Source organism: Arctopsyche grandis, chromosome 10 (genome assembly GCF_051622035.1).
Source record: "Arctopsyche grandis isolate Sample6627 chromosome 10, ASM5162203v2, whole genome shotgun sequence".
Taxonomy (NCBI): Eukaryota; Metazoa; Arthropoda; class Insecta; order Trichoptera; family Hydropsychidae; genus Arctopsyche; species Arctopsyche grandis.
In genome coordinates, this window is record NC_135364.1 from 13602486 (window position 1) to 13627297 (window position 24812).

The 24812-nt window shown below is 36.9% G+C and overlaps 1 protein-coding gene across 2 annotated transcripts in view; it reads left to right on the top strand.

The window, feature by feature from the left end:
• The window catches only part of Klp10A (kinesin-like protein 10A), a 26341-nt gene continuing 1529 nt past the window's right edge, over positions 1–24812 (top strand). Inside the window, exons 1-12 of one of the 2 annotated variants that reach the window (XM_077440044.1) lie at positions 1–352; positions 8191–8384; positions 17879–17915; positions 22051–22196; positions 22274–22800; positions 22871–23117; positions 23199–23354; positions 23430–23583; positions 23660–23882; positions 23960–24092; positions 24166–24340; positions 24588–24671. In XM_077440044.1, coding sequence (XP_077296170.1) covers positions 295–352; positions 8191–8384; positions 17879–17915; positions 22051–22196; positions 22274–22800; positions 22871–23117; positions 23199–23354; positions 23430–23583; positions 23660–23882; positions 23960–24092; positions 24166–24340; positions 24588–24671 — 2134 coding nt within the window. In that variant the 5' untranslated portion in view covers positions 1–294. The remainder of the gene's footprint in view (positions 353–8190; positions 8385–17878; positions 17916–22050; positions 22197–22273; positions 22801–22870; positions 23118–23198; positions 23355–23429; positions 23584–23659; positions 23883–23959; positions 24093–24165; positions 24341–24587; positions 24672–24812) is intronic. The other variant, XM_077440045.1, reaches the window with a different exon arrangement.

A 24812-nucleotide genomic window follows, 5' to 3' on the forward strand; every position in this document is an offset into this window, starting at 1 on the left:
GCAGCATGAAATGTCGACAAAGAGTAGGCGGTGTAGTGTGGCTTCGGCGGCCATAACGGTCGTCGTCGCAGTCGTTGTTGGCTGGTGTGGTAGTGGTAGTGGTAGTGGTAGTGGTAGCGGTTGCGGTCGCTCGTGGTGTAGTGTTGAGAGGAGAGTAGAGGGGCGCCGCCACCCGCCAGTCGGGCTGCAGCGCCGGCGAGCTGAATCACCGGATTCGCTGGATCGAGTCGGATCGCTCTCTGCTGAGACTGCGCCCCCTGCCACCTGCCCCCCGCCCCCACCCCCGTCGCCCCCATGGAGAACGCCTTCCTCATCCCCTCGGGGGCCAACGTCAACATCAAACGGACTGACGGTGAGTCACTCGATCGCCCCTCCCCCCCCACCCCACCGCACACCCCGCCTCAGACATAACCTCGAAACGGGTCGCGCCCCCTCACACGTCAAACACCTCACGAAGCCCGAAACCTGGGATCCCCGCGGTCTTCTCTACACCCCACCACACCCTTGTGCCGGTTCTTCAATGCGTCTGCCCCTCGTAGTCTGTTGACGTTGGCTTCAGAAGTGCACGTCTGCGTCAATACTAATCGAAATGTGCAAATACAAATACTGTAACGTCTGTTTCAACTGGCGTGTGAGTGCTTCCTCGAAACTGGTAATTGGCGAAGGATCCAGTTTCGGTTGAAATTGCGGCAAATTACACACACATACGCTCGTTTCATGACGATGGCAAATGTTTTTGCAACTCTGCGGAAGAGTCGGTATTTTGTTCAGCTTCAATGTGGGCGTGGACGAGATTCAGCTCGAGACGTTGAATGTTCACTTTCTGTTTCAATGTGGTTTTCAGTCTTTCGCCATCGTCGTTTTATGTCTTGTGCAATATTCATCTAGTGTGCTTTGCACATTTTCCTCAATACGTGCATACTTTCTTTTGCATCGTTTCAGCAGTGCAAACATGTGTCTTTTGTCCGTTCATTTGATTCAATGAAGTTTTTACCTATCTTTTTGAATAACATGCTTTCATTTTTTTCCTCATTTAATTTAGATTTGATTATCAGCCGTGTATACTATTTTCATTTAAATCCCTACTTGTTATTCCAAACATTCGTCATTCCATTAGGGTGAAATCACACAGGGAAGAACGGCACGTCGTGTGCTTGGCTCCCCGCTGTGGGGGTCTCCTACATTTCTTCAAATATGGGATACACCTCTATCGATTACTGTCAAGCAAGGATACAATTTTACCGAAAACACTCCAGAGGGGTGATTTTGGGACGCCGTGTGCTGGGCGTTCCATGAATATGTACAAGGCATTCCACATTTTTTTCGCATGTTTAAAACTATCTAAAAACAACCACGTTCCACGTTCATCCTATGTATTTTCGCCCTTAGGCTGCGTGGAACTTGATATTATGAAACTTTCAAGCTTCCAAATTACTGAAGAAAGTCACTATTAGACTTCTTACTTATTACAGTCTGATAAGTAGTGAAATTAAGGGCGAAAACACACTAAGAAGCACGCAGGACGTGTTTTTTTTACAAGACTCTTCTATATTTCACTTCGCTCATTGGTCTGACAACATATTATATTATATCCCACATTCTTGCGATCGTTTTAAAACTGCCATTTTGCGCGGTTTGGTCAACGATAGATATTTAAATCAGTTTCTTCAGTTCATTGTTATTCGTACGATCTTATTACTTCGATAAGTTTCTCCTTCATTTCTTCAAATATGGGAATCACTCAAACCTATATCAATACAAGGATAAAAAATATCACCAAAAACACTCCAGGATTTTTGGAATGGGTGCCATAGGAAGATTAATGCTTGCTAGCAGTTTTTTAACATATGCAAAACTATATAAAAAGAAAACGTGCCGCGTGCTTTACAATGAGTTTTCACCCTAAAGATATTGAAATGGCAATGAGGCGGGTTACGTAGCTAGAGGAACAGACGATAGATGGATGAAATATGTATACGAATGGTACCTGAAATAATGTAAAAGGGTGCAAGGAAGTCCATTGGGGAGATGGGTGGATGAAATCAGAAAAATGTATGACTGTACTTTCATCCAACAGTGGATAGCGAATGGCTGTAAATGATGATGAAGAAGTAGATTTACATATAATGCCTGCAGATGATTTTAATGACGAATTTCATTTAAAAATAATCATGAACATATTCTATGACAGACGAATTATATGAAATCTATATATGGGTCTACTAAAAGGCTGTATATACGTCAGGATCTCAATTCAATATTTCCGTATGTATGTACGTACCGGTCTTCATCATAGTTTGGTGTATATTCCCAAATATATTCATTGACCAAATGCATCGTTTAGAGTTGTGTTATGATCGTTTACATTGCACAATCCCGTTTTGAATGACTTAATTTTGAAAAAAAAAAATCAACTCGAGGATTTTGGCACCCGCACACTTTTAGTCCTATTTTATAGCTTGCCAATTTTGGCCTCTAGGATCGACCGGTTTGAAATCGAATCGAATCGATTCATTCGAAGAATTTGTATTGGACAATCTACATATGTATGTATGATACAAAACTGTAAATCTATGGACGAATGTACATACATATATATGTACGTACATTGTCCAATTGCAGTCACGTTTACGCTAGGAGTGTGTGGATAATGAGCGGATGTACCCGCCGTTGAATACTCATCATCCGGGATCAACTTTCTTGATTGATCATTTGTAACCGAAAACACGCATGTGTAGAGTTTACACGGATACAATTTTTTTATGGTCCTCTAATACTGACAAATTTCGCCGTCCGTTACGCGACGATCTTCTAAATTGATTAATTAATTGGCGCGTCGATATGTTGGGTGTAGGTCAGTGGCGTGCGGCCGTTTTTGTTCGGTTTATTGTTTTCATTATTGGTTTGGTTGCGATGTGGTCTTGGTGTCTTGGTCGTGGGGGCCCCGGAGTCTGTGGGCCGCGTGGGAGCCGCCATGCCGGGAGCTCCTTATATGGACCGCGTCTGCTGCGCTGAGGGCCCCAGCAAGGCCGCAGGGGCGCACTCGCCTCGACTCTGCTACAGACAAACCAGAACTACAAGACGACGGTGATGGGAATGATGATGATGATGATGATGGGTGACCGTTATGATGGCACTTGGTCAGTGTGACGGTGAAATGTTGTGGGATTCCTCTCAGTGTTGAGGTCGAGGGAGTGGAGAAGAATGGCCGTTTGTTGCGACGTTCGTCCTCGCATCACTACGCTCGGTAATCGTCATGGGAGATGAGATATGATGCCTACTTCTGATGATAGGAATTGCGCAATTAATTCGAGTATTGATGGTATTATTTTTAATCGTGCTGTTGGTTGTATCAATTGTTAATATCAACTAGCGGTTCTTTCTTGAGGTCTGTTTTCACTTTCGATTTAGGGTGAAATCATACAGGAAGGAACGCGATGCATGTTTTTTTTTAGATAATTTTAAACATGCGAAAAAATATGGCATGCCTTGCACATATTTTTTATTTATTTAAAGTTTGGACCGTTGTAGCATTACAGGAATTCCTAATGCGCCACAATGGTCAAAAATATAACAGAAAAGACAAGAAACAAAATAATAAATTAGACATAACAAAAACAAAACATATATATACACAAACAACTAAAAATAATAATTATTATTATTATATATCGTTTATCGTCTTGAATTCATTCTATGTTTACAAGGTTTTTGTATTTCGTAATATTCTTTCTCGATTATGATTTTCAAGTTATGAATTCCATAAGTCCTCACCAGATAGAGTTTCAAAATTTGTCATCCGGACTGACCGAAACCAATCACGACAAGCAAATAATACACCACCACCACGTCGATCTACTCTATCGCGACGATGCAGCCTCCAGGAAGAATCAAAAAGTTCAGCATCAAAAAATGATGAGGTCAACCATGTTTCCGTTAGTGCTACCATATCATCACAAATATGTAGTAGAAACGGCTGAATTAAACGCAGCCAGCTTTGTCCTGAGACCTCGTGCATTTTGGTAATAAATTACCAATTTTCGGTCTCCCAGTTTGGCGCGTGACTTTCTTTGAGACAAGAAATGGCAGTTTTGATTGAGCCAACGGAGGTTGAGCCAATGGAGACGAAACGGAAGAGGAAGCAGAAGAAGAAGCCAACACAGTCACAACAGAATCACGACTATCAGGACCATTTGAGCAGGCAGATGTAGGAGAAGAGGCAAACATCGACGTCACTGCGACCGTTTCCATAGAATATTCACTAATAATATTCATGGCGCGCCCAGCATACACCGTTCCAAAATTCGTTTTCGGTAAAACTTTATCCTTGTATTTATCATTGCTCGACAGTGATCGATAACGGTGTATCCCATATTTGAAGAAATGTAGGAGAACCCCTACAGCGGGTAGCCAAGCACACGACGTGTCGTTCTTCTCTGTGTGATTTCGCCCTTATTGTAACTGCGTGGTAAATCTTCCCTCGTTCTCAGACTATTTTTGCATTGTAAGCATTCAAGGAGTACTTGTGTATATAACACATTCAGATTAATATGCTATAATATTATATTAACCTGATGGATCTTCGATCAATGTGTTTTGCCAGTGATGACGCATGGATGTGAAACTTGGACGCTGAACGTCAAGATATTACATAGAGTCCAATGCACTCAAAGAAGTATGGTGCACTGAATGCTCGGCATGACGATAAAATATATGAAATGGAATGACAAGGGTAGTGGATAGAGTGAAGAGATAGAAGATTGAATTGGCAATGGGTGGGTCACGAGCTAGAAAAAAATAGACGAAAGTGCTAGAATGGTACCCGAATGTGGTCAGATGCTGTATCTCTATCTTGCCAACCGCCACTGGGGGGGGGGGGGGGGTAAGATGGATGAGAGTTGAATAGAAGTGTGATGAAAAGGCTTTCATCCAGCAGTGGATGGTTAATGGTTGTAAATGATGACAATGATGCCACACTTCCTGAATGTCGAATGAAAATATGTTCCAGAAACCAAGGAAGATTTATTACTTTTACCGAAAAAGATAACTGACTAGAATGGTTAGGCAAAAAAAAATTTTGAAATTATATGAAAAAAATTTAATTTGGTCTTAGTACACATCGACTAAGGGCTAAGAATAGAGGGTAATTTTGTGCGATCGATGTTGTGTGAGGTGATTTATCAAGATTGCTTAGGTTATATTTGTTAGTGAGGATTTCTGTTTTGCCTTACATAAAAAAAATCATTTGATTTTTATAGTTTTTGTCGTTTAAAGTACGATAGTTGCTTTGTTTATAGAAAAAAATGAATGGAATTGTGTAGGGCTCAGCCCTGATTATAGTTATGTAAAATAGAAGGTCAAAGTCGATGACAAGTCTTAGCCCAAAATAGCAGGAACGATCTAAAAATTTATGCTTAATTAAAAATTGATGAAAGCGTTTTGACAGTTCAATTGTATTTCACAGAATTCTACTGTAATTGACTTAAGATTTAGGGTGTCGAAGCTGAACTCATTAAAAAAAATAAAAACACATTATATATCGTAACTTAACATGTCATATATAGTCGATAAATAAACCACTATTGGTGCAAGTCTTGCATGCACTTGGAGATGCATATGCAATGATTTTTATTAGTCAACAATAGTTGATTGTTGTATGTCCTCCTGTTGGCTAAAATTGAAACGAATTGAAGACAACGCGAATGATGGTCTTCTCATTGAAAAGTTGAAAGTCGGATAAGTAAACTTGACCTTACAATCATCGTGTATCTTGGACTGGTTTGGAAGATTAATTGCGGACAACGCTTCCGCAAAAACGATCAGAATCTCCGGTGTAGAGTAGCGAATTATATTGTACTACCAAAGTTTTGAAAGCTTACAACATTTTCGAAGTGCTTCCACTACGAATCCAATCAGAAACTAATTAGACTTGGAGGTTCGGTGTTGTAACTTTAACTGGACAGTGTGTGATGTTAAACTGTACCCAACCCTTCGGAGAGTCAAAGAACGAATTAATGACAGTCGGATGGGAGCCGAGAACCGGTTGTTGAAACTGCTGAGACACACCACCACCTTGCTATTACCAAATTAGACTCGGGTCACAGGAGCTGTGGCCTTCTCCAGTTCCTCGCGTTGCCTTGCCGATACACATAGGAACTAGACTTGACGTTATTGAGGATTTGCATCGACCTCATCAGACAAGCTGCGACTCCAGCCCTGGCCGTGGGCAGACAGCTCCATCAACCAGAGAACAGCTCATTGAACGACTTCGAAAATCGCCATTCGATTTCGCTACGATGATAGTAGTCTGTCAACGCTATATCGTCGTTTCGTCACACTCCACGCTATCATTACGTTTTATTTTAGAATGATGATACATCTGGAATTTTCCGATGGCTGAAAAATGTCGTTTGGATGTTTTCATTGTAGCTTTGGATACTTTCGCGATGCATCTTGGGTTTTTTTCCCCTGTTTATTTTTTTCATTATTCTATTGTAAATTGCCGTTATTTATGATAATTATCGAAAATGTACCGCACCGCTTCTCTCTTCACGTATTATTCTTATTATATTTAGTTTGGATGTTGCGTGATCGTCAGGCGTGACCAAACTGCGACTCGAGAGCCGAATTTGTATAATGTTAGTCTAGTGCAAGCTCTTAAACTATTTTGAATACAAAACGATTCATTCAAATGCCTGTAACATCATCAATGTGATTCTAATATCGAAAATTTATTCAAAAACTTCAAAAGGTAGCTTGTTTTTGTACTAAAAGAGTACTCTTCTCCTCATTGATCTATGTTTCAACGATGTTCTTATATTGCAGCTAATTAATTAATGCACCCAACTCTCGAATAGTTTACTTTATAATCTCAATTCCTTAAGACTAAAACTGTTGATGTGATTCGTAAATGTAGTAAAAGAAGTGCAATATTTAGTTTGTTTTTATACTAAAAAACTTCTCTTTACGTCATTAATCAATTTTCAATGATGTTTTTTTATATATAGTAAATATGGTTTATTAAAAAGTATTTTTAGAATTTTTGATCTTTGTACTTCGTATTTACAAATACTATTCAGTATTACTTTAAAATTCGTCCAACATTCAAACTCAAAAATGATTGTTTTGATAACAAAATTTTTGTATTAATTTATTTGCTTTATAACCTATATATAAATATTACTTGGAGATGACGTTACAAAAGAATTAATACCGATAGTTGAATATTAGCTGAGATAAATAACAATAAAATAAAGACTATCCCTTTTTTCGAAAAAACGCCTTGGGATTATTCGCATGTACCTCGCAAAATAGCTTGGGATTAAAACGCTTAAAATTAATACTTATGTGAGAGTAGTCTTATAGATGCTTTTTTTCTAAAAATATCTTCCGTTTAACATTCCCAACAAATTAAGACTCATTAAAGACTAGTGTATTGTTTTTCCTCACTATTATAATAATTACACTTTGAACCAAGACTTCTTTGCTAGAAGTTAACTTGCAAGTTCCGCTTTTGATTACATTCATTAAAAAGGGACCCAGCGTGACTGTATGTATCTCCTTATGCCCTTTTACATACCTCTTATTTCTTAGCTTGCAAGCGATTTTGTCGTGTGACGAAGTTTGGGTTCTTATCCGATCGTTTTCAAACTTTGCCATTTTTTTTAGAATTCAATCCTATTTCATGCATATTTCGTTTTGGTCTTCCTGTTAGTGCTTGAATGGACTCTTGAAAACTGTCGAGACTCTTTTTCAATCGTTTCCGCAACATTTTTATAATCGATATCTATTCTAGCCCATCTTTCGATGACCCGCATTCGGCGATCGCCTTCCGGATACCTAGTTTGTTTCAGTCGATGCAACAATTGCAATTCGTTTGATTTTTGCCAACTGCCGACTGTTTCGAACTGTGCTCAAACTTTCACCGTTTTATCCGTCTCGGCTTTGAGCTAATACGACATTGTATGTAACAGTCGGTGTCGTGAGTCATTCATTCGATTGAAGACAAGCTTCGTCTGCTCCCACGTTTTGTTTGCCATCGATCGCTCTACTCTCGAGCTTCCTAGCGTTTACGGTTATTCACACGGCCGAGACACTAATTTTACTATATGATGATGTTTTTCTTTTACTATCTCGCTTTATTATTTTTATTTTTATTTACCCATTTTCTTATGGTCTTTTTATCGCCAGGTCGTATCCACTCGGCGCTGGTGTCCGGCGTTGACTTGGAGTCGCGCACTGTCACCGTGGAATGGTTCGAGCGAGGGGAAACCAAGGGAAAAAGTGTCGAGATTGACGCCATATTTGCCCTAAACCCAGAACTATGCCTACATCCGTTGCCTGCAAACTCGCCGAACTCTCCCATGCCAAACAAACTCACAAGGGTAAGATTTATTACTATTTTTACTATTTAATTTAATTTAATCATTTAATTACACCTTTCTTTAGCTAGATATATAATGAACAGTATATGTATTTTAATGTACGTCGAATTTCGATCGTACTTTTCGAGCTAATAAATTATCGCTCTCTTTCAATATACTCCGTTCGGAAATTAATGAGGCGTTACTGACAAATTTCTCCACTTTTTTTAAAGGTAAAAACCGTCGATTTTCAGTGAAAGTGATTGCCATTTAGTTCTCGCTCTTTTTTCAACTATTATACATTTCAAATGCCGTTTTTTACTATTTAATTCCGAATCGTAGGTACGTCGAAGTTTCTTAAAAGTGTCTTATACCAAATTATGATGAGTATTTCATACACATTCACACCAAAGTGAAGACTTCAGTTGTTTTTCATTGCTATCTTGAGGGATAGATGTGGGTTTATGCTTCATAATTTATGAACCTTTATCATGGAAACCCTTTTCCAAGTCATTAAATTTTGTAGTGGTATAATTTGAATCTTCACTCAATTCACTCGAGTCTGGAAGTGTTGAGTACTTCGTTTCATCGATTCAAACACAACGCATCTCTTCAAGTGTTTCTCTTGAAACGCATTTCACAGATACATGAACGTTCTTTTTTCCGTTCTCAAGAGCACCTATCTATTCATTCCATTGTTTTATCGAACACAGTTTGGGAAACGCCTTCTTCGTCAAAACAAGGGTAAGCTGACGTCGCTCATTCAAACAACAAAGCATTCAAACACAACAACATTTTCATCAAATTAGCTGTCGGCTGCAATGACATGCTCCTAGATATTTTGAAAGAAAAAAAAATGGAGCATTTGATTTATATATCATACATGTATGATACAAATACAGGCAGCACACATTGTAAGACATGCCATTTTTCCGTTCTCATTTTATGCGTATTCAACGAAATGAGAATCGGCACACGTGTGTACGAAAATACGTGCATATATGTAATATTATAGGATATGTGGAGGGGAAAGTTCAAAGAGGTGCAAAATAAACAGGTCGCAGTTAGTAGGGGAGGAGGAGTGTAAAGTGAGTTTAGTCAATAAGTTTGGTACCAGAGGTGTTCGGCACGTATTGTCCCGTCGATTTGATTAATTGTCCCACATTGGACATGAGCAGTCCCAGTTCTGCGTAAATCCGAACGAACGCTCGCAAAATTTTCCAACAGTTCGGTCGTTATCGTTGTGCTACGAGGGCGGCCCACCTGGCATGTGATACAAGCAAATGTTTCCCCTAATCTACGATTTTAAGGTAAATCCACTCTCCAAAACAATCCGAAACTAGTAGCGGTCCCATTCCGTCGATTCCGACGAAAGTTTATCCACTTTGTTCCGCCAAAAGTTTTGCAAATACTTGTACAATTCTTTGATTGAATTTCTTCGCTTGTCTGGTTCGTGTCCGGCTCTTCTGGCAATGCCTTTTTAGTTTTTCGCGATTGTTTGCTAATTGTATGGAGTTTGCTGGTTGATAAATGTGGCCGTTTGGTGGCAGGAGTGATCGTCCCCCAGCAGACAATTTGACGTAGTCGGGGACGAGCTGTACCAGGCCCGACTTTGATATCGATCCAGAACAGTCGGGTCAGAGGCCGCTCACCTGAAGCTGGCTGCAGCTTCTGTCGCTGTCTATACCCTTTTGAGTTTTGAATTTCAATGCAACATTCTATGAAATTCATATCTAGGCCTTTTGTTCCAAAACTTTCAGATTTTTCTTCCTTTGAAGCAACCGAATCGATTCTAAGTGTGTGGAGTTGTTGGGCCACATCCAGGTCATTCTTTGAATTGTGGATTTCGTCTTGGGTAACTTTGCTTATCGTTATGATTCGATGACATCTTCTCTTTCATTATAGAAATATCTAAAATACCGGAAGACTTTAATGCTGCGTTTACACGAGGCCAATTGTTGAGACATTCCACTAAGCCAAGCCAATATTACTCAGTATTTCTAATTAAAAAGCAAACAGACTTCGATAGGTTTTTGGTAGAACCTAATCCGAAGCAGTAATAGACTCCAATACATTGTGAAAGATACCCATGTTTTATTATTAAATATATACAATAATTCCAATAATTTAAAACGGTTCTAAAGAGACATAGAACTTTAAAATGGAATAAAACACATAAAAATCGTGGTAATGGCCATGATATTGGCTTTATTGGAAGATAATGCTATGCCATTAGTGTTTAAATACGATATCGGCCTTATGGTTAAATTATAGCGCAATATGGAAGTTTAATTTTCGAGCAGCTGGGGCCGTATATCGGCAATAACGCGGCGAAGGCTTCCATGTCGTCCATCGTCTCTGGTTTAACGGCGTATACTAGCGACTTCACATAACCCCACAGAAAATAATCCAAAGTTGTTAAATTAAACAATCTTGGAGGCTAATTCACGACCGTAAAATTGTCGTAGCGCACGGTGAGTTTCGCGAACTGAATCACGATTTTCTAAATAAAAATTGCACAATTTGCAAGCGTTATTCTGGCATAAGTCTATTCGTGGTAAAATGGCAAATAAAACTAAGCACAAATCAGCTGTCAGCTGTCAAATTGGCTGTCGCTGGAAAAGTAGTTGCTAATTCGAAAAAAAAACACCTTTAGTTTAAGCAGATGTATTGGAATTGATCAATTTTACATTTAATTGTTATTTATATGATTATCTTTTATGTTGACAAATTTTATCTTATGATTTTTGTGCCAATATTTTCCAATGCAATTTATAATCTCAACGATAAGAATTCTTGATATTCAACGATAAGAAACGAGGAGTATTTTATTGTATTTAAAACAAAAGAAAATGATAAGATATTTTTTTAACTTATTTTATCAAATGAAACTTCCACGAAATGCTATCGTGGGATCCTTCAGTTCCTGGAAACACAATTTTTCACTGCTGAATTTTTTTGCTGCTGGTAACCGCAGCAACTCCTTTGTGACAATATCATAAAACCGCATAACGAAAAAAACGTATCAAAGCGACTCCATGTCGCAAGAATGGATATAACATAGTTTTTATTTGATTTTTTGCTCAAATGTATGTAAAACATTGGATATTGAACACACACGAAAATTGTGCACCGATAACGGTAATAGGTTTTTTATTCAATTTGCATCGTTCGGTTGGAAACGTGCCCAAACTACACGAGGTTCGTTTCACCTGTTGAATTAATTTATGATATCAAAACATTGATAAACCTATTGTCGAATGTGAAAACGAATATCAAGTTCATACGATGTGTGACAGGAGAGCTCGGGCTCCTCCTCTGACGAGGGCGGATTCCTGTGCGGCGCCCCCTTGGACGAGCTGTCGGCGAGCCCCGCCGATGGGGGCACCATGCCCGTGAGGACCGGTCGCACGGTCAGACATCATCATTTAACCCACCTCTACCCACCTGTCCGAAATTTTCACATCGCACCAATATCTCTCTCCTGTATCATACATACCACCGACCTTTCATAATATAGCTACATATCTTTTTACCCCCTCGTATTTTTATTCGTATTCGCTTCACATTTTTTCGCTACTTCTTGTACATACACTTATTTGGTTATCTGTTTATTTGGAAGTAGATTATTGCCAATTTTTATTGTGTATACTTTGGCTGATGTTTTGAATCTTCCGAGCTTCCTAAGCAGCGCTATTTTTTTCGTTTTTTCTATAATGTTGTATAGTTGAACGTTTATGGTGAAACTTTTGGATGTTTTTTTATTTTTATTTTTATATATAGGTATATTTATTTTTTATGTGTAGGTACATATGTCCAATTAGGCTTTTTAATTTAGGATGTGATCCACTGCTGGAATTATATTTTGTATGGTTGGTGGATGAGTCATTTGAATAAAAAAAAAATCATTATGTACATACTATTTTTTTTAAAACAAAGATGAAATACATTTCAATTTAAACAAAAATTCTCATAATATAACACTAGACAACAATATAAATATGTAGAAGACAACTGAGCGCGAATATGATATTGAAATGCGTTCATTGCGTTTTTTATTTATTATCATATTTGTATATAGTGGGCCTGAATAATAAAAAAAATCTCCATAGATCGCGTAATTTTATACAGCAAAGGTGTAAACAATGGTAAAATATCACCGAAAACACCCCAGGGTGTGATATTTGGACTGGGTTCCATAGCAGAGATCAGGCGATGTAGCTTTTTTTACACGTTCCAAACTATCGTACAATTTTGCATTTGTATATCGATATTATAGTTTTACAACGTCTGTATTCATTTATAAATATATTTTAATTTTTATTATTATTTTGTTTCTTCTAATGACTTTTTGTCGATACAATATTGTGAATCGAGCTGTATTGACTTTTTTGTTTGAATAAGTTTATAATTAATTATATTCTTTAGCTAAAAGTTATACCATTAGTCAACTAATTTATATTTTTATTCAATCATTAATGCAGATTAGTCTAATAGCTCTAATAGTCTAATTGCTCCAACGCGACGAGTGTGCTCTACAGATTTAGAATTATTTTTATTAATTAAATTTCGTGAAAAATCGCGTTTTTCTTTAGTATTGCGATTTATGTGAGCGAGACTAGTACGAAATTATACGTACTTACACTGTTGTACGAATATGTTCATAAACGAACGAAATTTACATTTGGACTGTAATATTATGTTACTAATATATATATATATATATATATATATATATATATATATATATATATATATATATATATATATATATTGTTTTTAACAATTTGATTTCACACCAGCGATGACCGCTCGATGCTTCAATTGGATTATTCATAAGTCTTTCAAAGAAAGGAGTACATACGATCTTCCAAAATTAGCACCCACTTGAATATGTGTCGAAAATAAAAGGTTGACTAATGTGAGTTGTTTGCATCGCTTTGTCAAACGTTTTCCGCATGCCATCGCGGTTGTATGCCTTCAGAACGAGCTTCAGATTTACACCAAATGCTCCCAGAATTAATAATACGGGCGTTGTTTACGTTTTGGCAGTTTTATGTTAATCGATAAACGCCTCTATGTTTGCGTTACGCCAATATTATTAATTTATGCGCTTGAACCACAGCGTTCAACATTGACGTTTGTTTGTGACGTGAGCAAATTGTTAACGATATATCTATTGATTTTTGACCGATTAAAAGTGTATATTATCTATGGTGGAATTTGCAGATTAATTTATTAATAGATAATTTATTATAAATTTTTCACCATCGAAAATTTCACGCCTTTACTAGGTATATTGTTTGTTTGTATGTATGTATGTATGTATGTTTCAAAACGCATAATACGTTTGTTCGTGCCTAATTGATGTGATACGTATCTTCTCTACCCTTTTGTCTTGTCGTGATAATGTCTCGGGTATTGGATAAGCTGATAATTCCATTAAATATGCTTAGTCAGTCGAAATGAGTATGTACTTTCATTCTATGAACGTCAAGTTCTGCGGTATATTATCTTTTGTATTAAGAAGTTGTGTTTATGTTGGATTACATTTTAAGCTTTGAGGAGCACACAATCAGGCTGATTCTATTCTGTCTTTCGCACACACAAGAAACATAGTCTGTATTTTCTCGGCAAGGTTAACAACTTTGTTAGTTGCAATATAAGGCATAGACCGCACAATCTCAATCTTTGTATGTGAGGCCGGATATAATTTCACTCGCTATGGACAAAACTCATTTTTCATCTTAAACTAGTGAAAGCAATTATTTTAGACCTTCAAGTCGAAATTTGAGACATCGTGTATTTTCAGTGCTCGACTCCAAACGTGGCCTTATTTTTATTAGATAAATCTGAAGAATGATTTCGAACGTGATCGAAGATTCTCGTATAAGCAACACTTGTCGAATTGTGGATAATGTAATAATCTCTATTGTACATACTTAAGATACTATCATTGAGAGTAGAGTATAAGGTTAGGTCAAGAGTTCTTAACCAGTCTATGAATTTTTCCTTTAAATTTGAAATTTTCTAATCTTTATGTCATGGCTGTTGGGGTGAATTTCAGCACCACATTATTCGCTTCTTTCTGATTCTGAATGGTGTCCGTAAATAGATATATTTTTACAAGCGTTTAAAGGCGAAAACACATCGAAAGGAACGGCACTGCACGTCTTCGTGGCTCCAGCCAAGAAAGGTCTTTCACAGTTCATTGTTAATTCGTACGATCTTATTATTTCGACATGTTTCCTGTATATTTCTCATACATTCAAATGTAAGAATCACTGGCTAGCCTATGTCAATACAATGATAAATTATCACCGTAAACACTCCAGGAAGTGATTTTTGAGACTGCGTGCATCAAGAATAGCTATGCGTGCTTGCGGTTTTTTTACATGTCCTTAAGTATTTAAAAAAAAAACACGCTGCGTGCCTCGGTGTGTTTTCGCCCTAAAAGTTCGTTTGAACCAGCACAGCTCAAGTCGACAACTGCACCTAAACAGCAGTACGAAAAATATTCTTTATTACATTTTATATGGACACATTCAAATGTTCCGTAACATATTTATGTGATGTATCCTTAACAGCAGCAACCGACATGATTTATTCATATTATACAGCAGTACAGGTCACCGAAACGTATCAAGCGAACCGGTTTTCTTTCACCATTATGGCAATATTCACGCATGGCGCGACGTCATAGTCATTGCCATGTGTATATGAATATTTTCGCATACGGCATATCGCGACAATATTGATACGACCGCAAGCAATATTCCACCGTGTCATCGCGCTTTGTTATGTAAATGTAAGCCGATTTTGCCTCGCACTCGTCCAAAACAAGCATAAACATGCCGGAAACGAGCGGTGCTGTATAGTATGAATAGAACTAATGTTTTCCGCGCTGTTGACGTGCAGTGCTGGGTAATATAAGTGGACCTTAAAAGGTAAATTGCAGCTGTCCCCTCTCCCTTTTTAGTGCAAAAAATTGAGTCAAGTCTCTTCTTTAAGTTTTTATATGTAAAACTTTTCACACCCGAAACATTCCAGCTAGATCGAAGTGTAGTTTAATTCTATTTTTTCCCTTTAAAAATTTCCAGATACAATCACAAATCAGCATAGATCAACACTTACTCTAAAAAATAGCAGTAAATAAAAAGTTTGAACTTATACATTCGCTCGTTGACACGCATATAGTGCGACATTCTGAACTGTCAGATTTGCCACAAGGTCTGCACATAATAATTCGCCATATTTAACACGAGATTTAGTTGTTGTTTTGTGGGTGCGAGGACGCACCAGTCGGTAGTCAAGTCGCACACACCGCAATGACTCACTCAGTTTACATACAAGGCAAGCTGTCATTATCGGCAGGTATTAACAGACGTCATCTGCTATACTGATCTGATCTATGTATGTACGTCTGCACTCATTTCGGACCTTCGTGTTTTACTTCTCGGTCTCCATATCTCTCTCACTGCCGGTTACCGTTCTTTTTCCCGGTTGCTTCACCACGAGCCGAGAATAACTGCCCTTTATATCTGCGAGGTGTGGTCAAAAAATACGGTGAACGCACGCACTATGCATCGATGTTCGAATGATATCCTCCCAATCATCGTTTGCAAATTTTAAGACAAAGCTCAACGGACTTTTAAACCATACGTTCACGACAAAAGATCTAGCCGGCCGTTGATCAACGACATAAAGGCCACGAACAAAATTTCAAAATGATTTCTTTTTATGAAAGCTTTCAAGAAATTGATGAATTTCTTGAGCCATGATGCGAGTAACTTGGACGTCCAAAATGTTTTTTTAAAAAAGCGGTTGGATCACTTGTTCAAGTTATTCGTTAAGCTACTGGCATCGTGTCAAACCGGTATATGTAATGAAAATTTGCATATCGTTCTATCGAAAATGTCTAAATATGGTAAACGGATTATTTCGCACATTGCGATCGCGCACACGACAATCGTTGCCACAAAAATCGCGAATACGGAATATCTGACACTCGAAGTCTCTTTAGTATGATATTTACTGTGAGTAGCTCTCGATGGGAGGAATTTTGGGTGCCAGATGTTAGTGACATGTGCGAGATCGCTTTGTGCGTAATAATCACCGAACCACTAAATATAGGCAAGCAAATAAATCAAATCCATAAAGTACACAGTTGATCGTGACAGTTTCAAATTTTTAAAATGAAATAAGAACGTCATTATGATACAAAACGCATAGAAGGTGCTAAAACATAATAAAATGATCAATTATATTTTTTTTAATTGCGCAAATTAAATATACATAGTGTTTCAGCTGCCATAATGAAATGAGATATTTTAATGGATTGTTCCAAATTTTGTAGTAGTTTTTTTTTTTTCAGTTTATTTCTGAAATTGACACATCGTATAATACATTAATTCTGAACGTAGAAATCAATGTTTTCCACGGTCGGCCATTTACGTACACGTACATTTTTTTTATTAACTTAGTTATGGTGTCAGATATGTTACAAACAGGTATTCCATTTTGACAATACGCTCAGTTTTCAAGCAGTTTTTGGTTGATAAAAGAATGCCATCTACTCACACCCACCATACATACTCCACGATCTAGAATTTTCCAAAGTTGGTTTTTTTCCCTAACATCAAATTTACGGTTAATTTCGATACAAATAGAGCCACTGGAACAAGTCTGTACTATTTTGTTCGAAGATGACGATTCAAATCTGTATACATTCACCGTATTTTTTGATGACACTTCGCACTCTCAAGATGCTCCCCTCTGCGCAACTTATATCAGTTGCAATTACCAGTTCGACGTGTGGTCTAGATTTTTTTTCGCATCCAAGAATTGCACTAGGTATGTCTGTATTACATATTTTATGATTCGTTTCTCGTTTTTTTCTTCCTTTTCATTACTATTGATGCAACGCGTCAGACCAGCTGTAACGACATTGGTTGACCCTGCCTTCCGCCATACAAAATCAATTGTTTATCGATCCATTCGTTCAGCTTTTTTGTTTTGGTCATACACGCATATATGTATGTACATCTTTTCACAATGATTATGATGTTATACCATATCTAAAAATATCGTTCAACTTTCTCAATAAAAAAAAATGTTTAGCAACAATTTTATCGTAGGCGATTGATTCTATGAAAATTTATAGCAAGTCCATTTTTGATATGGACGGTTGCGAATATTTTATATGTCGTCGCTTGTGTAAACTATGCCTATAATATATATTTATGCATATAGTTATATTTTTTTTAATTTTTAAATAAAACTAAAATCACACTGTACGCCCATGTATAATATACACACATTGTACGGTTGTGGTTTTATGGTTGAATTTATTGTTATTATTACGCATGTTGATTATTGTATTTATATAGGTGTTGTGCAATATTGTATTTAAGCATGATTCGAAGAATATTATCATCGTGTATTTAATACGAAAACTATGCATGAATTGGTTCTAGATTTATTATTTAAAACTTATCAAACTTATCTTTCCACAGGACATGACTCGTCAATCGATTCCAGTTTTTACCAAGGGTGAGTAATTTTCTATCATTAACCTAAATTTAGATGGAAAGCCTCTCTTATCCGATATATCGTTCTTGAAATATTGATCGGTTCTAAATATTTTATTTTGAATCAACTCAACTTTATGTCATGCTATGCATTTTTATTGCCGTTTGCATAAAGTTCACACTTTGAAAACGCGTTCTTTGAATCATTAAATTTTAACAGCTGAATGAAACGATGGATGATTCTTGGTTTATTATATGTAAGTTGACCACTGTATAAGAATTTGTGCAGGCTGATTTACATAAATTGTGCGGTCCTTAAACTTATCCAATTGGATGGCCAATTCTTTCCTTTGATTTATTATAATTCGCAATTACATTTTGGCACAAACATCATTAAATTTCTTTCAGAATTTAATTATAATCATTTCATTTATATATAAAATATCACTTTTATTTATAGAAGTCTAATTCTTTCGGATTAAAATGAGCATTTTTATGGCTTATATCTATGTGTTACAAAGTTCAAGTGTACATTTCGTTCGTTCATGAATAAATTAGTTTGTTTATACGCGAACCAATCTGTCCAGTTAAAGTGTACACAAAAGAACAAATTGACAAATCATTAAGTTGCAATGTGGTTTTCATAGGATTTACATTTTAAATACTTGACTTGTTTATATACATATACATATGTATACCATGAAGGCCTAGCAGTTAAGCCCCAATGCGCCTTCCTGTCCAATTATAAACATCGATAAACAATATATAGAGCAATTTTACAGAGCAATGGAGACATCTATGAATAAATTTGACAAAAAAATTATAGCATTTAATATATCATGAAATTCGAGATGCTATAAACTGGAATTTAGCGAGAGATAGGGCAGGTTGACAATTTCTTGGAACCGTTCCAATGAAATCAGATCAGCTGGCAAACTGATAGGAAACGATCGACCTGGAGTCAAATATATCCTAGGTCTGACCAGCAACACCGGGTCAGGGATTGAATCCATGACCCCACAGTAGAAAGCATCACACGCTAACTACTGAGTTATAATGCTGGTTGAGTTTCGTGTGACACCTAATGAGTCTATTTGAGGATAGCTGTTGACTGTTAGCACTAAAATCAAAACAAAATAAAAAAATGTTCGTGTATGAACAAACTAGTATGTTTATGAACGAACCGGAGTTAACACTTGGACTGTAACATATGCACTTACAAATGGCGTATAGTTTCACAATATTGACCAAGACTGATAGATAGACAAATGTCTTTTTCTGATATGTGAATGTGTTGAGTCCAATTTAGGCCCCAAACGCACTTGCGATTTTCTGTCGCGCGATCATGTTTTCGCGCGACAGAAATTATCACACAAAAAAATATTACGGTGCACGCACTTGCGACTATACAGTCGCAACTTCATCAGTTTCAAATTGGATTTTACAGAAACGCGTTGTGTTGTGGCTCTGTTGTTGCGTTTAAAAGCAAAATAAAATCGTAAACAGCAATATTGGGTACATCCCCTTATTAGTCAAAGGTTTCTAAAAGGACTATTTCATAAAATCCATCTCGATTTGATAAATCATCCCAAGAAATTTTTCAAATGGTTCGCAGAGGCCAGTTGCATCTTTTTATCAGTAGCTGCGATTTTTTGGTCGCACGTGCGTGCGGTCGTACTTAAAACTGTATGTTCTATTTTTGCGACTAAGTGATCGCGCGACAAAAAATGGCAAGTGCGTTTGGAGCCTTACCATATGCAATAGTTCTATGAATAAGATGCTATCAAATGTCAATTTCCGACATGGATACCTGAACAGGTGTTGAGACAACTATTCAATGGATGGAAGGTCAAAGTATCGTAATCGAAATTTTATACTAATAAAGATGCAAAATCATGGTCACCTTACCTTACCTTAGCAAATTACGTATGAAGTCACGCTTTGTCTACACCAGATTTTTTTCCTTTCATTTGAAATAAGTCATTCATTGTTCGCTTTTTGTTGTGTGGTCATATGCACATTTATATGTATATGTATGTGCGTTAATGTATTGTGTACGGTTCATTAGCGTTTCAAATTGATGTAGCGCAAGCCGATTGGTATTGACCGATGTGGGTGTTGGGGTGGTTGGTTTGATGTACCCGGAAGTGGCTGCTGCTATTGACATTGAGGAGGTCGCGTGCTCCAATATGTACAATATATAATACAACACCACTAACTAATCCACACTACCACCATTTGCAAGTCAACCACCTCTCAGTGCGGCGACTCTGCTCGACGAGCGGACACATGTGCATTCTCATATGTCCATCATAAACCCCCCCCTACCGTTTTCATCAAACCATATTCGTTCACGTGGTATTATACATAGTTGCTTCGAAATCGAATTCAGTTTCTCGTTTTGTCGCAACCTGTTGATCCGCGCTCCATTTCGCACAATCGCGTTTTGCTTTCGTCAGATGCATCTCGTCATCAGCCTCTGAACGCCCACTGTCGAATTTAAAAAGCCTACCCAATCCTTTCTGGTGGATCCCATTTTTTTCGCCTTGGGTACCAGTTTTCGAGGGCCTTTCTCGTCCGTCAGTCGTCCTGCCCTGTCTGTTGTTCTCTTTATTTCGATGACGTTTGTAGTTTGATACGTTTGTCGCACCCACGTAAGTGTCTATAAGAGCCATAGCTAAAGTCCTAGTATATAATTGATAGTATGAAAGTGGTTTTGCAGTAGACTTTGAAGTGTATTGTTTCATAATTACGACATATTTATGGGGAATGCAAGCTTTTGTAATGTAAAACCGTCCAAAAACAAAGTGATTCATTGCACAAGTCCTGAACTAATTGATAGTGTGTCTGAAACTTTAGAGGAATTCGTTGAAAATGATGAAGGTATGTCTAAATTTTTTGTTGAAATTGAATAAAAAATATAATCTTTCTATGATGTCGTTAGGAAAAAGCACAGTACATACTAGTTTCCTTTCCATGTATCGAACAGTGCTCGACGATTTGGTTGATCCAATGTGAGTGAAATATTATTGATCTTTGTAACTGTCTATGTACATTCATGTTGAATTACCAAATTGAGAACTACTACAGTTTTGCTGTTGATGACTTTGTTTTCGATGCGATGAACGTTGATGATTTTTAACCCTTTTAATCCCAAGCTATTTCGCGAGGTACGTGCGAAGAATCCCAAGGCATTTTTTCGAAAATAGAGGTAGTCTTTATTTTATTATTTATCTCAGCTAATACGGTAATAATTTTTTTTTTGTCATCTCCATGATGTACAATGTAAAGCAAATAAATGAATACAAAAATTTAGTTATTAAAACAATAATTTTTGATTTGGAATGTTGAACGAATTTCAAAGTAATACTGATTATTTGTAAACTAGTGTTGTACCCCATGATATATCATCGCATGGGTCTTGGCATATTAAATTATTAAATAATTTAAAACACCAATAGAAAAACTAATTAATTATTTAATTCATTAAATAAATTCTGTAAATTCTCTGCCAAGAGAAAACATTGGTAGTAAATAGTATAAATAGAAGTTTTTTTCTTTTGTTATTTGTATTCGGTTTAGCTGTGACGTACATACGTATGTCGAATCGAAACAACTATTTTAGTACGGCGAGCGTTATCTCAGACAAACATACATAATAGCGATATTATATATATGATAAGAAGTATAAAAAAACGTCAAAAATTCTAAAAATAAACTTTGTCTATCCTGTAAGTCGCTGGAGTGCCAGTCCCTTGCTTTATGGCAACAAATTGCTGCAAAATAATTTTTCAGACATACAATAAAATACTTGAAAACCGATATATGGTTATCTCGAGTTCAATATGCAGTAAAGACATAGCGCTAAATTTAACACTTTCGCCGATAGCAAATAAAAATAGCGTCAAAATGTGTTCGAAAACAGGAGCCGATAAATTGTCCTCTAGGATTCTTTGCATATACCAGTGGGGTAGATAAATTGACTTTGTGGGATTAAAGGGTTAAGGGATTATTTTCTTTTTGAACCGACGATACTTTGCCTGTTGTTCTTCTTTGTTGCACATTCAATCAAGTTTGAACTGTCACTTGCAATGATCAAAGTGCACTTGACTGATATGATTTCGAGATTTTTTAATGATTTTAAATTTTATTTATAGGAACAAATCGCACAAATTTGAACAATCAAATGCGACCTTCAGTTGTAATCTCTAATGGTCATGGGGGAGACACGACAGGAAGACGTGGCACAGAGAATGTGCCACCAGCGCAGTCATCATCAAACTCCCGGCTAACTACAAATCAGGTACTGTATAATATTTTGTTGATCGCATATATATGTATACACGTATGAAATGTTTTATAAATTATATTTTTTTTTAGTTGCGATCAGTCAACCAATCGTCACACATTGGAAGTGTTCGACCGGGACCATCAGCCACGCAGTCGAATAGCGCCATTAACAACAATGTAGGCAGTACTGCGGGAGCCCCCAAGCGGTCTAATGTTGTGAAAGAGGTAGAAAAATTAAAAGAGAATAGAGAAAAAAGAAGACAACACCAAGCTGAAAAAAAACAGGAAAAGGAGGCCCTAATGAATGCTGACCCTGGTAATCCAAATTGGGAGTTTCTTGCGATGATACGAGATTACCAAAGCACAGTAGAATTTAGACCGTTGCGGGGGAACGAATCAGTCGAAGACCACCAAATTACAGTGTGTGTGCGGAAAAGGCCTTTGAATAAAAAAGAAGTCAATAGGAAAGAAGTCGATGTTATTAGTGTACCGAGTAAAGACCAAATGGTTGTACACGAACCTAGAAACAAAGTTGACCTTACTAAATATTTGGAAAATCAACATTTTCGTTTCGATTACGCGTTCGACGAGTCTTGCAGCAATGATATGGTTTACAAGTAATTATCAAAAGTATTATTTTGCCTATACAAATACTTATAACAATGACTAATGTCTGTTGTTTTTTAGATATACAGCTAAACCCTTAGTACAGACTATATTTGACGGGGGCATGGCAACTTGTTTCGCCTATGGTCAGACTGGATCTGGAAAAACTCACACAATGGGTGGTGATTTTAACGGTAGAACTCAAGATTGTAAGAAAGGCATTTATGCGATGGCAGCTCGTGATGTCTTTATATATTTAACAAGTCCTAAATACAAACCAATGAATTTCATAGTATCAGCGTCGTTTTTCGAAATTTACTCTGGAAAGGTATTGTCATCCTGCCTATGAACTTTGATGTGTTTATTTAAATTGAATCGTAAAATTTAATACTATTTCTTTTTATTGTAGGTATTCGATCTACTTGCCGATAAGGCTAAATTAAGAGTTTTGGAAGATGGAAAGCAACAAGTCCAAATAGTTGGATTAACGGAAAAGGTAGTCGATAATGTCGATGAAGTTCTAAAACTTATTCAACATGGAAATACAGCTAGAACATCCGGACAGGTAATTTATATACTTTATTTTAATTTTCTACTATAATGTTGTTTCGTTGTTTGTCAAAAATAAATATAATTTCAGACTTCTGCAAATTCAAATTCATCTCGATCTCATGCAGTCTTTCAAATTATGGTCCGAACGCCGGGTACGCATAAAGTCCACGGAAAATTCTCGCTAATTGATTTAGCCGGAAATGAACGCGGTGCTGATACGTCTTCTGCCAATCGACAAACTCGTAAGTTTAACGATGAGTATTTTTTTTGGCAAAATGCGTGTGAATTTAGTCATAATATTTCGATTGTTTGTTAAAGGTATGGAAGGAGCTGAAATTAACAAGTCATTATTAGCGCTCAAGGAGTGTATTAGGGCTTTAGGTATGAAAGGAGCGCATTTGCCGTTTAGGGCATCAAAATTGACTCAAGTTTTAAGAGATTCATTCATCGGCGATAAAAGTCGCACGTGTATGATCGCAATGATATCGCCTGGATTGAGTTCATGCGAACATTCGCTGAATACCCTACGTTACGCTGATAGGTAATTTATATGAATTTAGTTAACATAGAAAATGTTTTAATTACATACTGTATTTATTATAATATAATATGTTTCAGAGTAAAGGAACTTGCAGCCAATGATCCGTCTGGACGGCAGGAAAGTGGGGGCCGAATGGATGCTTTGAACGACGTCGATATGGAAGGCAGTTATCGTCAAGAAACCGATCTTGCACAGCTTCGAAGTTTAAATGTATGTAACATTTCGTTGAAGACTGTGATTTTTTTTAAATGCGAGTAATGTATGGTTGAATTCAATATTGCAGGAAGGTGATATGTCGGCTGATTTATTAACGTTTCATGAAGCCATATCAGCGCTACAACTGGCCGAGGAAGAAGTTTTGGATAATCACAAAGCTTTGTTTGAGTATATGAACCACGGTCAAACACGATCCATTCAGTTACTTAATATGACTCGAGATGTTGACTATGATCAAGACGGTAAGTTTACACTTTTGTACAAGTATTTCTACGTATTGTAGTTGGGTAATGTGCAAAAAATAAAACAAGGTAGGGTGTTAAACAAATACATATTATATTTACATATATACAGTATGGTGGAAAATTAACAAACACAAATTAAAATAATACACAAAATTAATCAGAAATGAGATAAAGTAAAATACTTTTTTTTTTTAATCGGATTTGTATGAATGAAACGGTCCATAATTAGTAAAGCCCCTTACAGATCGATCAAGCAAGCGATGCAGAAGGGAAAGAAAACGCCGCAATTACAACAAATATGACAAATTCCACTACCGGAACATGATAGGTAGAATTATTACTTGTGTCCGCTTCAAATAGCCGTCACTAACACACCTAATTCAGTTTGCTTATTTCGAAATGCAAGGTTTGGGTGCGGGCTTTTCAAATCATCTATGCATTACTTTTAACGTTTTCCTTTTTTTATTGT